The sequence below is a fragment of the Ptychodera flava genome, chromosome 17 (assembly GCF_041260155.1).
Source record: "Ptychodera flava strain L36383 chromosome 17, AS_Pfla_20210202, whole genome shotgun sequence".
NCBI lineage: Eukaryota > Metazoa > Hemichordata > Enteropneusta > Ptychoderidae > Ptychodera > Ptychodera flava.
Genome location: NC_091944.1, coordinates 15,223,655 through 15,239,119, shown reverse-complemented (window position 1 = coordinate 15,239,119; position 15,465 = coordinate 15,223,655). Strand labels below are relative to the sequence as shown.

The following is a 15,465-nucleotide window of genomic DNA, read 5'->3' as shown; positions in this document are numbered from 1 at the left end:
ATTAAGTTTTTGTTTCTCTGACAGAGTACATGAGGAAGTTCAGAGTTTCAACATGGATGTGATATTGGACTGTATATGTTCATTTTCACCGTGCTGCAGTTGTTACCGATCACGTATCACAGCCAACGGATGGGACCTGTACGAACCATTGCTGCAGGAAGAAGAAAGAATCGCAGTGAATGATCTACTTAGTTATCTGAACAAAGGTAAAAAAATACCTCAATTACTTCTGGAATATTATACTGTGCGTATTATGCAAACTGCAAGTTTTGAAGCTGTCATTGGTGTACTGTGTATTCATCGGTTCTGCCAATCAGGGGAGGGGGGTTGAGTGTTCAGAGCTACAGTATATGGTTATAGTGTCTGCACATGCAGTTTCCTATATGTAAACCATTCATGTCTTCCACAGCAGTCGTAGAAGCAAGTCAAAATGCTTTTACATGTCCTTGTAACTATATCTTTTAAGGTAGTATGCACCTCGAAGTACGGTAAGACTGAAAACCTTTTGCTCAAACTTTCCTCAATGAAACCTTCAACCAAATCAACAATAAAAATCAGGGGGTCCCCCTCTAATTTTCATACTAAAATACAACTTTTCTATTAAAACATTTACTGATATTTCATATTCAAAATGGCAACCATCCCAATGTCACAAGTTAACTCTATGGGGAAAATGAAATTTTTGATTTTCGAAAAACTAGGGCAGTGAAAATTTTTCTTACTCCAAGGGCTTTAAAAGGAAACCCAACAAGTGGTAGATCAGAAAAGAATTGTAAAAATTTGTGAGTCCACATGTTTGTCCTCAAGGCACATTCTACCTTAAATATGACAGTGTACAATGTGGAAAGCATTCTTCTACACCATTCACCAGTCTCATATTGTCTTTTGGTGCAGCTATGACTGTATAGCACCCTTCAAGTTGGAAAGGATAAAATTGTTGTCTTTGTTGATATTCTCGTTAATTTTTGTATGATTTGAGAAATCCATGATATTTGTCACAATCAAAAAACATTTTGATTGTCAACAAAAAATATATATATTTATCCCCACTTACAGATCAGTTCAGATAAAGAAAAAAAGATGACATAATTTCTGAAATGCATGTCACTTTATATTTATGGCAGCAATGCATGCCCAAATCATTGAACCTCCACTTTGTGCATATCCAGATATCTACCCAGCACTTGGCATAATATTGCCAGTTGTACAAGCACCCAGCACTATACTGGTATATAATGGAATACCCTGTAGCTACATATCCATGGGATTGTACAATGTTGGTACTGTGCATGCATTTACTGCGTCCCAGTTTTTCCTGACCCAAAACAATAAGTTCTTCTATTTATGATAATTAATCTAATTCGCCTATAAATAGTTCAATACAGGTGGTATTCATAGCGGCTCGTCCAAATATGGAACATGTGGCTTCAGAGGGACAATTTTAATTTTGTGGTGGTTGTGTGTGAGTGACATTAACGTCAAACCAGTCAATACATCAAAGTGTAACAAATTTTATTACCAGAACAGACAGTCAAATATATTATAAATAGTCATGTCTGTATAGAATTTTTTCTTTGGGATGTCAGATGTATATAGTTTTGTCACAAAGCTGACAATTTTGTGCCGACAATTGGTGATGAATATTCATAAGATTGAATTAAGTTTGCAGCATGTACAGTTTATCAATTAATATATTTTCTTGCATTATCCAATATAATAGATTACTGCGAACATTTAGTCAAACAATTTCCATGAAAGAATTTCACTGTTCTACCAATCAGTGAGGAAGTATGCATCAGTGTAAATGAAACCAATAGTCTTAACCCTTTGACTGCTGTTTTTCCCACCAAAATTTTAATGCAATATTTTACCAATTTTTGTGAACTTTTCTGTAAGGGTTTTCATAATTTTGGACCAAATGGATATCACTTTTCATCAGCCACGGTTTTTTATCAAAATTTTGGCAAAAATCAGAAAAAAATTAACTGTAGTATATTTTATAAAGGTGACAAAAATTGACTTTGGCGCTCAAAGGGTTAAATGCTACTAGACCTAAAATGCTAGATCTAAAAATTAACTCAACAGTCAATGAAAATTTCTTAAGATGAAACTCCACTGACTAATTCCACTAAGTGCCACAAACAGAGCTATTGCTGAGGTCGCTTAGAGAAACAAGTCTTCTTTAAGGTAGTTCACTCCTTGAAAAGGAAAGACTTGAACTTTTCCTCAAACTTTCCTCAAGCAAACTTTCAACCATTCTCTTTTAAAATCAAGAATAAAAATCAGAGGTCACTGTGCAAATTTGGTACTAGAGAAACAATTACCTAGCATATACCAATATTTGAAATTCAAAATGGCCGCCATCACTGTTTTATTACTATGGGGAAAATGAAATTCCCGGATTTCACAAAACTAAGCCCGTAAAAACTTTCTTTACTCCAAAAACTTCAAAGTGACTCCCCCCCCCCCCACACACACACACAGAGAAGTGGTAGGCCAAAATAAAATAGTAAAAGTTTTAGAGTCTAAAGATATTTTTCGGAGGTACATTCCACCTGTTATGCCTCCAGTACAGTAGAACTCTTATGATGCTAATTTTGATAAATGAGGTCAAGGCATACCGGTATACTGTAAGTAACACGGCATGGTTTCCTAATCTCAATCGTTTTCTCATATCAATTTTATTTTTCTATTAATGATCCTGCTGATATCGTCTTTATTAATTGGTTATCAGGTCAGAATTCTCATCAAAAATTTCAATTTTTTCTAAAAAATTTATTCAGTGATTCCAATTGAAAAATTGTAGTATTTCTATGCTAAGGCACTTTGCATTTGACATTGAACACCCTTAATTGATGTACAGAAAGCAGTTTAATTATCTCTTTTGAGCTATTGAGATTCAATGTTGATATGGTGGAATATGAAATATGAACTTGGCAGGGTAAGGGTTAATAATAACTACACAGTATTGGGCTAGATTGGATATTGAGCCTCTCATTTGAGAAGCTGCCCTTGTGGTGGCAACTTTTACTTAAAATGGTTTCATTACAGTAAATTCTGACTGTGTGTATGTGCATGCGTGCCCTCAGTGACCCCAGGGATCATTTCGTTTCTTTGCCATGTTACAGACAATGGTGAGAAGACGACAATCAACGATGACAGGCTGAGGGCACTGCTCATACTAACATACAGTGACAATGTAGAACTGCAGAGATCAGCAGCCCTTTGCTATGCAGAAATTAGTGAACGATGTGAGTATGAAAGATTAACTGTGTCAGTTGGCGTACATGTACATTGCAAGAATATAAATTGGTGCATCACTTCCTCTTGTTGCCAAAGAACATTATCACATTAGTCAACCTGAGAATCAGTCCGTAAGAGTTTATTTATTTATTGACAATGTCAGTTTTCCTCCCCGACCTTAGGGATGAGCTGCCAGCAATGCATCTGATACACATATGGGTCATATTATTTGAAAGGCATTACTGGAACATAAAAGGCCTTAATGAAGCTCTTTAGATGTTGTTCAGAATTTCCTCTGGCAAACTGGTTCACTTACCACACGATCTACATTTCTTGTGGAATCTTACAGAGCCAGTCGCAATATAACAAGCTGAAAGTTAAAGAGTTTCTACATGTACATACAAATGTTCTAAAACAGAAAAAAAAATTATGGTGGATATGTGTGTATCATTTGACATTTACTAAAAAAAAGAAGTTTTAATAATTTTTTACAAATTTTTGACCCTCGACAGTGATGCAACCAGTAACACTGAATATGATGGAACCATTGGTCGTTTTACTTCAGTGTAGAGACTTAGAAACGACCAGAGCAACGACGCTTGCTGTCAGCAACCTCGCCATTAATGGACCAGGTAAACTGCACACATGATGGCAATTTAATATCACAGTGTCTATTCTGACTTTCGGTAATTTCATCGTGTTATACAGTTGTACAGGAATTTTTACATAAGCAAACACACATGCAACTTTGCTGATCAAGACATGTGTTAACGCTTTGAATAAGCTGCATTCTTTTTAGTGTTTTTGAATCTTCATTGCAATCAACAGGTTTTTAGTTTAGCTAAAACAATATCCTCACCATGGTAAATATAGAGACAAGTTTGAATTAGCGACATCTTAAATTAGTGAATTGACAGACTTAGCAAATTTGCTAAAAAAGGATGCGAGCTAATAAGACATGTTTTACAATAGGTAAAACCACGCAGTTTATCAAGATGCAATATTTTATAATCTGTTAGCTTGGCTTTCTATATCGTTTTCTGTATCTCAGAATCATAGATGAAAGTAGAAATCGACAGGCTATTCATTTTTACACTTAACTGTGCTGTAAAAGACTGATGTAGTGAAGAAAATCAATTAAAAATCATGGGAGATATAGCTCTAAAAGTAATGCAAAGTTGCACATATTAAAACATTATAGACATGTTTGCAATTACGGCCTTCAGAATTTCTGCCTCTCTTCCAGGCACAAAATCATTCTCTCACCATTTTGACAAAGTCAAAAAAGAGCTTTCAAAGAAGACCATTGGTCATTTTAATAGGACAACACATGTTATATATAATACTATTTTAAAACACTGACCTTGGAACAGACAATATGGTTTGTGAATGAAACTGAAAATTTAACTTCTGTACTGTATATGTGAACCATGACAAAGCACATTCACTCAGTTGTCTCATTTACATGCACTGGAATATTATGCAAATAATAATTTGTTTGGTAACATTGAGTTTGCGGTGACATAAAATTCACACTGTAAAGGTATGGAACGAAAAATACCTGATGTGCAAGAATTGTTTGCCTGGCTGTACTTGAGACACATGTACTGTTTCATCAACAAGATCTGTGATAATGGACTTTTTAGATTGCTTTATACCGGTGTGGGAAATTGTCAGTTTTCCTTCTAAAGTATCAGCAACATAGTTTCAATGTTAAATTTGACCCATGTGTGGAGAAACTGTTACAATTATAATCTAAGCTTAGGTGTTCATGTCTCCATAAACTATTATGATCATTGCACTTTTTTCTCATCAATTTTGTAAATTCGTGGCTGATAAGTTCTTAGAGCTCGTTTTATTTTTACCAGGGTTTCAATCAGAATAGGGGACAGCAGAAATGTTACCAGGGTTCCCTATAGTCATTTTACCAAGTTTTCCCATGGTATATTAATGTAGTCAGATTAAGGGGAAAGCAGAAATGTTACTGGGGTTCAAAACTTATTTAGCAATGTTCCCCAATCTTAGCAAAAACACTGTTGACATAAAAATGGTTTCTTTTCTGTATAGATTATTTTTAAATAATTTTCAACATTTCATGTTTTCTTGAAAAATTACAAAATTTATGACATTGAATTTCATTCAACAAAGTTAAATTGTAGAAATTGTCTAGTAAAATGATGGAGCATGATCACTCTCCTAAGCTGTCTGACCAAATCTCTGACCAAAAATTTTCCAAATCGGGATTGAGATGAAGGTAAATTTGCAATGAAATCATATGTAAATTGTGAAACTTTTGAAAATTTTCTCGTTTTCCATTCCAAGGTTAGCAATCAAGATAACATCATCCACCAATGACCTGCTAATTTAACAATTCGTAATTATTCATTTGTTTTTGTTAATTTATTTGTTTGTTTATTTGTTTGTTTGTTTACTTTTAGACACCAATAAGGAAGTAATAATTCAGAGTGGTTGTGTCGGCTTACTTACCAATCTGATGTCATCTCCCGATGTTGAAGTACAATGCAATACTTGTGGATGTATAACAACACTTGCCACCACAGGTACTGTCAACATACTGTTCAGTCTTTGGCACTTTCTAATGTGTGTTTGTCTGCATATGGATCTTCATGAATTTATGAAAAAAGAATATCTTGATAATTTGCATGTAACATATTCATCTGTAATATTTTTTGTTTCTCTACATATCTGTCTGTCATGTTTGATCTCAGGTGTGTATGATTATACTTAATGTTCCTCAGTAATAATGATGGCAAAGATCATCGCATTTGCCCGCTCATATCTAGTCTTACCTTCTGCCTGTATGATATGCTGCATGTACGCATTTTATATGCGACAAAACACGTCAAAGACAATATGAATCACACTGCCATGTCTTAGTGGTATTATGCCCTTAGGCAATACCTTCAGCTCAAATTTCTCTTTTAACAGAGGTTGTAACCTAGACTGTACCATATTTAAGGCAACACGGAAGGATTCAAAGCGCACGTTGGTTGCTATCGCTGGCAACATTCCAAATGCACACTTTTGCACGTGCAAAGTGTTACCGTTCCGTTGTTTTCTATGGATTTTCGATTCCTGGTATTTTGAAAATGTTCAAAATCTTTCAACTCTCTCAATTTAGCTGATTTTTGGTACGATTATTGAAGTCATAGATGAGAATATAGATAAGCATGCGTTTCTAAAAATTCTGGACAGTTTATGAGATATCACCGTAAAACCCTTCAAAACTTCACAAAATGACACAGTAGATATTTTCCTGTTAAAAAAGCGTTTGTACTTAACAGATAACCTAATCCATGCTAGGGGCTCTAAACAGGTATCTCACGTGTTACATTCTGAAATTTTGGAAAATTTGGTGCAAATTTGTAGGAGCTGAAACGTTTCAAAGTAGAGCTGTGAAAATTTGTATATGCTTGACGTCACTGACCAATCGCGTGACAAACCTGCATCTTTTGGAATTGTATGGTTCTGCAAATCTTTACTATGTAAAGAAAATCATGAAAACTTTGCATTTTGATTGATTTTGGAAATTACCCTTAGCAACCATTGCTTAGCAATTTGATCTGGGGGCCACAATGCTGGATAATGAGATACATTATTAGTAGTAATCTGAGAGTATGACATCATACAATTTACTGGTATTGACAAAGCTGTAATATAATTATGAATATCGATATCAACTGAAAATGAACAGAAAGATACATTGCATCCAACAGTGCAGCATGTTCTGTAAATTCTGTCGAATTCTAAAACTAGCATTTTGCAAGAAAAGCACTATCACCCTGAAGCACAGTAACATTCCTGTCACAAAGTATTACCGGTATGTCCTCCCACATGTAACAGATGTAGATCATGGTCAGACGATTATTTTTTCAGCAGAGCAAAAGAAGACAATATGAGTTACTCTGTACACAGATGCATGACCATTTGATTTTCAACACTGTTTGATCTAAACTTTAATTCTGTTGTTCACATCACTCTGATCTTTTTCTCATATTCCATGCTGTCATTTTTAATTGAACTGAATTTCAATTTCATGGATTAAACTCAATTATGTTCTTCTTTCTGTATGAAATGATATTTTCCCACTCCATTGAAATCAGCCATTGGGTCAAAGGGCAAAACATGCAGTCTAATTACTAATATTATCTTTAAGGTAGCATGCGCCTCTAAAGTAAAAGATTTAAACTTTTGCTCAAACTTTCCTCAATGAAACTTTCAACCATTCTCTTACCAATCAAGAATAAAAAATCAGGGATCACATCATGCAAAGTTTAGTTCTAGAGAAACATATTATATATATTACCTAACATTTACAATATTTGAAATTCAAAATGGCTGCCATCCTTGTGTTAACTCTTCACAGAAAATGAAATTTTCGAGTTTTTGGAAAATCTGAGATGGTAAAAAGTTGTCCTTCTCCAAGAGCTTTAACCCTTTGAGACCTATAATTTTTCCCACCAAAATTTAAGGGCAACATTTTACCAATTTTTGGGTATTTTTTTGTAATTTTTTTGATAATTTTTGACCAAATTGACATCGCATTTCATTTGCTGCATTTCTTTATCAAAATTTTGGCACAATTCTGACAAAAATGTGACTTGGGTTTATTCTAGAAAGGTGACAAAAATTGACTTTGGCGCTCAAAGGGTTAAAATGAGCCCCAACAAGTGAAAGACCAGAAAAATATTCTAATAGTTGAAGAATCCTAACACCTGTTCCCTGAGGTACATTGTACCATAATCTTTATTCCCAACACTTAAGAACTCTGTACGAAATACAAGTTTGAAATTATTTATCTCCACGACACAGATGCAAACAAGAAATCCATAGTGGCTGCTGGTGGCATCGGCCCTCTACTGGTGCTGGCCAGATCAACAGATATCCGTGTACAAAGAAATGCAACGGGTGCTCTGTTAAATCTAACACATATACGTAAGTACAATACAACGTTTTGTAACTCACCACACAACGCATCCAGGGACTTGTGAGGTTACTCAGGTTCATTGACCTCTGACCCCTGGTCCCATGATGCCTTACATAACGCTCAATGTCAGACAGTATTCAAATCAACTTATCACTATTTATAGCAAACAGTAAGCAAAACCTTATTTTGCCCCTCCCAAACAATTAAAACTAAATCCATATTTATGTTGTTCAGGGCAATTTCATGGCCAATTGAAGGTCAACAGTCTGTATTTTTATAAGTTTAATTCTCCAACAGAATTGGGTCCAAGCTGCTCTGTGCATGCTGTAAGCATCTAGTGCTTATGACAGTTCTTGGAAACTGATAAAAATTGCTGTGTTGTTAACAATATCATTCAGTGGGATTGGTCAAAACGTGCTGGAAGCCCTCCATGCAAAGAAAACAAATATTCATAGAAGTATCGAGAACTTGAAACTTCATCTAATTAGATGAATCCATTGACTCATCTACAGAGAAAGTGGGTTTTTACATGTGCATTTTTAAAAGTCATATCCTATTAAAGTATTTTTAGGCAAAGACATTCACCTCTGAACTTTCTCAACTCAAGCAAGTTTGACTTCAATTATTCTTTAATTTGGCATTTGCCTGTTGGATGATATATTGAATAAACATTAAAATTAAAAAATTGAAAAAAATCCCACAATCCGTTGTTCCTACAAACTTTGAATGGATAAAAATAAATTGGCTGTACATCACTCATCGCTGACACCAAAACTATGTCTGAATTCATGTAAAACAATTTTTTGTGTGTTTTCACCGACCATATGTGAAAAAATTAAACCCTAGATGCTTATCCGCCCAGGGACAGAGTCTGTGTAGTGTAATTGTTTGAATCAAATTGACTAACACACAGACATCTGTCATCTATTATTCCACTCAGCAGGTAAATTTTCCATTTGTTCACATTTATTGCCAATTTTTTATCCTTTTTCAAGCACATAGAATTTTATTAAACCCTCTTTGATCACCATGGCAACGGAAAAAAGCTGAGAAATACAAGTTCATAGCAACAAACGATAGTCTAACTGCCAGTTGTATTGACACCAAATATCCTGATACACGCTATTGATTAGCATTGAACAGATGTAGTGCATTCAAATGAATGAATTTGAACTTTTGGAATACGGAGTAGTTTGATCTGCAGTTTCACAGAAAATTGATCACACTTTCAGTTGCTTTAGTCATGTAATTGTGAACTTAACTAACTGTAACCCCTGGGAGAAAAAGATTGCAGTATTATATTTCTATTCACTCAGAAACACCCCTGTGAAATATACCAAAGAATTGTGAATCTGAGTGGGATAGTCACATTACAGTGTGGCAGCACACTGGGCCTTGTTGCCATGGTAATCATTCAGTAATAAATAAAGCAAACATTTCTAATGTCAACAAATCAGAATATTTTATAATTCTCACATTTTTGATCTTGCTGACAATGGATGGTGTCCTTGCTCAATCTTGTGCAGAACTGCTTGCTCATTTATACCGTGTTTCCTTTCTACAGAATCTAACCGCAGTGAGATGGTCTCCAAAGGTGCGATACCGTTGTTTGTGAACTATCTCAGATCCAAGGACTCAGAAGTGGTGTACTACTGCACAGCGGCTCTCAGTAACATCGCAGTGGACAGTGATTATAGAACCCTCATGATTGGCATCGGCCATTACGATATCATCAGATCACTTATCCAACTGCTGTCTTACCAAACAGAAAAGGTAATATGTACAAACATTCTTCTCTCTTGAAGTTTCCCACTTGAGCTTTCAAATATGGTGACTTGTTCAACTCAACAATTCCCAGTGTTAAAATCTAAAAGACTACGCAAATTTGCCAGAATATCTCAAAATGAGAAAAGTTGCAGTTCAGTGGTTTGATATTGTCAGATAGGATCTGTTCCATTGAACTTTACCACAACTTCTTGTACCAACTCATCATGAAATTCAAAAATTCTCCATCCATTCTACGACCAAAAAGTTTTGGAAATCAATATCAGCATGGTTGTGCTTCAATATAATGAAGTCAAATCTTTCTGTATTTCCCGATTCAGAATTCCCATGAATGCTGAATGACATTATAACGAAGTGCGTTCCTGTTTATCTATCACATTTTCAGGTGAAATGCCAAGCCTGTCTGGCTTTACGGAATCTAGCATCGGATGGTAAGTGCACACATGTTATTACCCGGAGTTTAAGTCCATTGCACAGTAGAATAAATCATAGAAAAAATTATGATGTGTGTATTCTGTGAAGTACATTGCAGTATAACCACCTCCTGCTGTGGGCATGCAGAATTTAATTTTAGAATATTGTAACCCACCCAGGGCATAAAGCAAGAAAAATACTTCAAACTCTCATAAGTAGGTAGTATGGTCTCACGTTTATATCATAGGCTTGAAATTTTTCTGTGAAAGCAAAACTGAACACAGAGTTGCTAGCAGAGAAATTTAATTGAAGCCATATTGGCAATGTCTTTCTGCGTTCTTTACATGATGTAAGTTTTTAACTAAGTTGTGTCATCTTAATCTACTCACAGAGAGGGGTGTAACTGCGAGTTATCACACTTTTACAAGAAATTTATTAGTAAATTTGAATATTAGACATACTAGCTAAGTTTGTACCACAAATTACAGCCACCGGTGTAAAAGCTTGCTATGACAATTTTGACGTTCATGCCCTGAGAAAATTCAACAAAATTATAATAATAAACCATACTTTTTGTATATTTTGATCAAGACTGCGTAGAAGTTTAAATGTTTTGTGAAGCTATTTTGTAATAAAGGCTTGTTAGTTCTAGGTGTGTAGTGATGAGGATGCGGCTGAAATGGCTGTCAGAATCTGAACTTACAGTGTGTTTTCTTCCGACAGGCAGTAGATGGTGATTGTATCATAACCAACAGAGTTTATAGCAATAAAAAGGGGTAATTTAGAGACATTACCAGAATAATTGAATTTGATCCTTTGAAAGGAAAATATTATCAACAAAAACACCAAGTAGGCTCTGATCGGTTTTGATTAATTTTACATGATTTTGTGTGATCGTTCAAGGCAATCACTTTGTGATTTAAAAATTAATTTTGAAAAATGAAATCATTCCTTTTGTGATGATTGAAAATCTCTCTTTTCTAATCAATGATTGAAATTTCAGATGACAACCAAGTGACAATAGCACATCTTGGTGCATTGCCTCATCTTTATGAAATAGTCGTCAGTGGTGTCAAAGACACACAGTGCGCTGCTCTGGCTGCTCTCAGGAATCTATCCATTCATCGTAAAAATGAGGTCAGTTAACCCTTTCACCACCGTGGTTTGGCCCAAACCTATTGTTATTGATGGTGATTGTGGACCTGTTTACAGGGAATTGGGGGTGATAAGGTTAAAATGATTTGCTGATTTTACCCCTTCCACTGATCAGTTTTGGTACAACCCAATTGCATTGTTTGCAAAACTGGATCTCCATGATGAGAAATGGGGTGAAATATTTAATTGCTATTCTTTAGCAGATGCAGCAAGCCAATATTTCATATCGTAGATCATGTTTATTAGTAGTTGTCATGCAACAGAACTCAGGACATCAATTTCGCTCCGTTCTGTCTCTACTGTTCTGTGTTTTTTTTGCCAAGAGCAGTAAACCAGTAAATTTTATCATAGTCTCCATTTCATCAAAGCAATCATAAAGTTTACACCATCATTGTCACCATGGTTTCCAAAATTTTACCCATGATCCCCCACAATAATGAAAGCACTAAAATATATTAAGAACCCAATTGTTTGTACCATTTTTGATTATCATAATAGAGTATTCAATCAAACATGGACATGAACCACTGATAATGAATTATTGTTATAGATTAGCATATGTAAATTATTGTCATCAACATACTATGATGTCATTCTTCAAGAAAGAAGTTGTAGATTATATGCTTTGATTTTTAGCGTCACGTTCCTCAGCAATTCTATTTTGAAATAAATTTTAAAGAGTCATTGGCATTTCAAGTCAGTCCTGACACTTTATGACAAACCCAACATTTTATGACCAGCTCTGTCGGTTAATTGCTCATTTATTGCAGGTAACCATAGTTACCGAGGGTTTTCTGCCCGAGCTGTGTAACATTTTACAAGACCCAGACAGTCTGGCAGAGAGTAAATGCCACGCTGCGGGAACAGTACGTAACTTAGCAGCTGGTGACCAAATCAAGGTGAGATAAAAAAGAAAGATTGGGGAAATTTTGCCTGAGGTACATCTACACACAGCACTGTGCCTTGATATTGTGAAGATAATCTTTATGATACCTACAACAATATGATATTGTGTGAAGGATCCAGGTGGCAGATTGCTGTAATAAAAGCTGATAATATGATGAAACGCAATATGAGGAGAAAGATTTCCGCATCGAACACTTTCAGTTAGATACTGAGTGTCAGCATGTGTATCTAGAATACCTGTGATGATCGTATTCATACAGCAAAATTTGTGTGTCACCGGCAAGACAAGAAAACTCTGCCCACAATGCACAAGTGTATAAATCAACATAATTCTAGGGGGTCAGGTTGCTTCTCTAAGTTATGCACATTGCCTGAGTTATGCTGGAGAACCTCCAAGTACCTGATGATTTTCATAAGAAAAACTTTATCCAGCGTTCTTCATTGCACTATATTACATAAATTCTTGTATGCTAATTGCATAATCTTTACCTTGAAATTTTGGAATCAGTCCCAATGGCAATGTTTGATTGTGAAAGAGTCAGACAAGTTTCATAATATTATGTCACGTAATGTATAGATGTTATCATAAACGGATGGCATTGATCACCACTTTAAGCAAACTAATCTTGTTATCTTTAAAATTGCAGCAGTTGAAGTCGTTCATTTTGGTGAAAAAAATCATTTTAAATAAAATGAGAGAAAATTTATGAAATATTTCATTGTTCAATATGCTTGATTTAAGGTAGTATGCACCTCGAAAGTGAAAGACTTAAACTTTTGCTCAAACTTTCCTCAAGGAATATTTCAACCATTCTCTTTCAAAATCAAAAATAAAAATCGGGGTCACCATGCAAATTTTGGTACCAGAGAAACAAATTACTTGAGATTTACCAATATTTGAAATTCAAAATGGCCTCCATCCTTGTGTTAACTCTAAGGACAAAGGTGAAATTTTCAATTTTCAAAAAACTAAGATGGTGACAAGTTTTCTTACACCAAGAGCTTTAAAATGAACCCCCACAAGTGGTTGATCAGAAAAGAATTGTAAAAGTTTGAGAGTCCGAATATCTGTCCCTGAGGTATTTAAAGCAGTTCACGCTTTTGTACTTTATCACCAATTTAGCGCATTCTGACCAGCAATTTGAAAGATTCAGATAAGTGACATATTCTGTGTTTTGAATCGACAGCCAATACTACACAATGGTACAGTTGATAGTCTTCTTGTCAATCTCCTGGAGCCGTCCACACCTACCAGTGTACAAATTGAAATAACAGCTGCCCTCGCAGTCTTGGCCGGTGATGGTAAGTACCAGACTGCAGTAACCTGTACTTTATGGTAATTGTGTTCCATGAACAACACAATGTTGGGAAACCAAATTAACACACTCGCAGACAATAACACACTGACAAGTGATCTGTGATATATGGAGGAAACGATCTTGACCGTGAGTGTCACAGAAACTGTACACACATGATGCAATGCTTAGATTTTGGTCACATTGCAGGGCATGTGGCAGTACATAGGGCAAGGTATGAGTCATTCATTTATGGTAAAATCAATTATCTGTTTATCAAGGCAGTTGAGAAAGCATTTCAGCATGCTAGGCTAATATACTCGGTTAAACTTGCCATATGTTAAACAAGGACTGTACAGGAAATGGTGAAAAAATTTATCGAGACTAGGATTCATTTCACTAGCAGAGATCACAGTAAGATTGCATAACATCAATTCACCTCTTCACATGGTTTCTATACACAAATTATCATTGATATTGTGTTGATCCTTTGAAATCAGTGTTCAGTTTTAATAGACCTTTACATCTCAAGAACAGGGACTTTTGCGTAAGGAAGTAAGTGCCTCAAAAGTGAAAGACTTAAACTTTTGCTCTTACTTTCCTCAGTGAAACTTTCAACCATTCTTTCAATAATCAAAAATAAAAATCGGGGTTCAAAGTGCAAATTTTGGCACTAGAGTAACAAATTTCTAACATTTATTCACTATTTAGTAAGAAAATGTTGAAAGTTTCACTAGGGAAAGTTTGAGCAAAAGTGCAAGAAAGTTTGAAATGTGAAGTGGCAACCATCACCCTGTTAACTCTATAGAAAAAATAAAATTTTTGATTTTTGGAAATTCAAAACTGAGATTTTTTCTTACTCCAAAAGCTTTGAAATGAGCCCCATGAGTGGTAGATCAGAGAAGAGTTGTAAAAATTTGAGAGTCCAAACCATCTGCCCCTGAGATGCATAATGCTACCTCAATGTAACTTTCAATCATACTCTTACCAAATGATCAAATCAAGCACAAAAAATCAGGGGTCACTGTGCAAAATTTGGTACTAAAGAAACAAATTACCTTAACATTTACCAAAACATGTATCTTGAATTCAAAATGGCTGCAATCTCTCTAAGAACTCAGATGGTGAAAATTTTCTCATTCCAAGAGTTTTAAAATGAGCCCTTAACAAGGGGTAGATCAGAAAAGAAGAGTAATAATTTGAGAGTCCGAATATCTGTCCCCAAGGTATGTTCTACCATAAGTGTGAATTTTCCTTTCCAAAACAGATGAGGCTAAGATGAAACTGACAACAGAGAAGAACGGCAATACATTTGCTAGATTGGTCAACTTAGCTGCATGTTCACCGGATAGAGAGGTCCAATACAACTGTGCTGGTACCATTGGACAGCTGGTACAAATAGGCAAGTACTTGCCCCTTCACAATAATGGTTTCACCCACTGCTTTCTTGTATTGTTATGGACCATTGTATGGAGAACTGGAGTAAAATTTGAAAAGGTTAAAAAACAATGATACTTTAATGAAAATTTATTTGTTCTTAAAATCAATTTAACTTTAAATTAATTACCAACAGGTTAATTTCTGATTTTTAACAAATCTTGTTCCGTCATTTTTAACTAGTATTGAAAGAACAAGTTTTAATTATTCTGGAAAAAAATACATCTGGTTTTCAACACTAGGTTGGTTTGTTTTTGTGATTATTCTCAAATAATCTATCAT

At 35.1% G+C, this 15,465-nt stretch overlaps 1 protein-coding gene across 1 annotated transcript in view; it reads left to right on the top strand.

Annotated features, from left to right (window-relative positions):
- Positions 1 to 15,465, top strand: part of LOC139115574 (uncharacterized) — a 42,677-nt gene that overhangs the window by 19,530 nt on the left and 7,682 nt on the right. The window contains exons 3-13 of the mRNA XM_070677813.1: positions 25 to 206; positions 3,129 to 3,251; positions 3,756 to 3,875; positions 5,682 to 5,804; positions 8,077 to 8,199; positions 9,756 to 9,964; positions 10,362 to 10,407; positions 11,394 to 11,527; positions 12,316 to 12,444; positions 13,639 to 13,753; positions 15,014 to 15,148. Coding sequence (XP_070533914.1) covers positions 53 to 206; positions 3,129 to 3,251; positions 3,756 to 3,875; positions 5,682 to 5,804; positions 8,077 to 8,199; positions 9,756 to 9,964; positions 10,362 to 10,407; positions 11,394 to 11,527; positions 12,316 to 12,444; positions 13,639 to 13,753; positions 15,014 to 15,148 — 1,411 coding nt within the window. The 5' untranslated portion in view covers positions 25 to 52. The remainder of the gene's footprint in view (positions 1 to 24; positions 207 to 3,128; positions 3,252 to 3,755; positions 3,876 to 5,681; positions 5,805 to 8,076; positions 8,200 to 9,755; positions 9,965 to 10,361; positions 10,408 to 11,393; positions 11,528 to 12,315; positions 12,445 to 13,638; positions 13,754 to 15,013; positions 15,149 to 15,465) is intronic.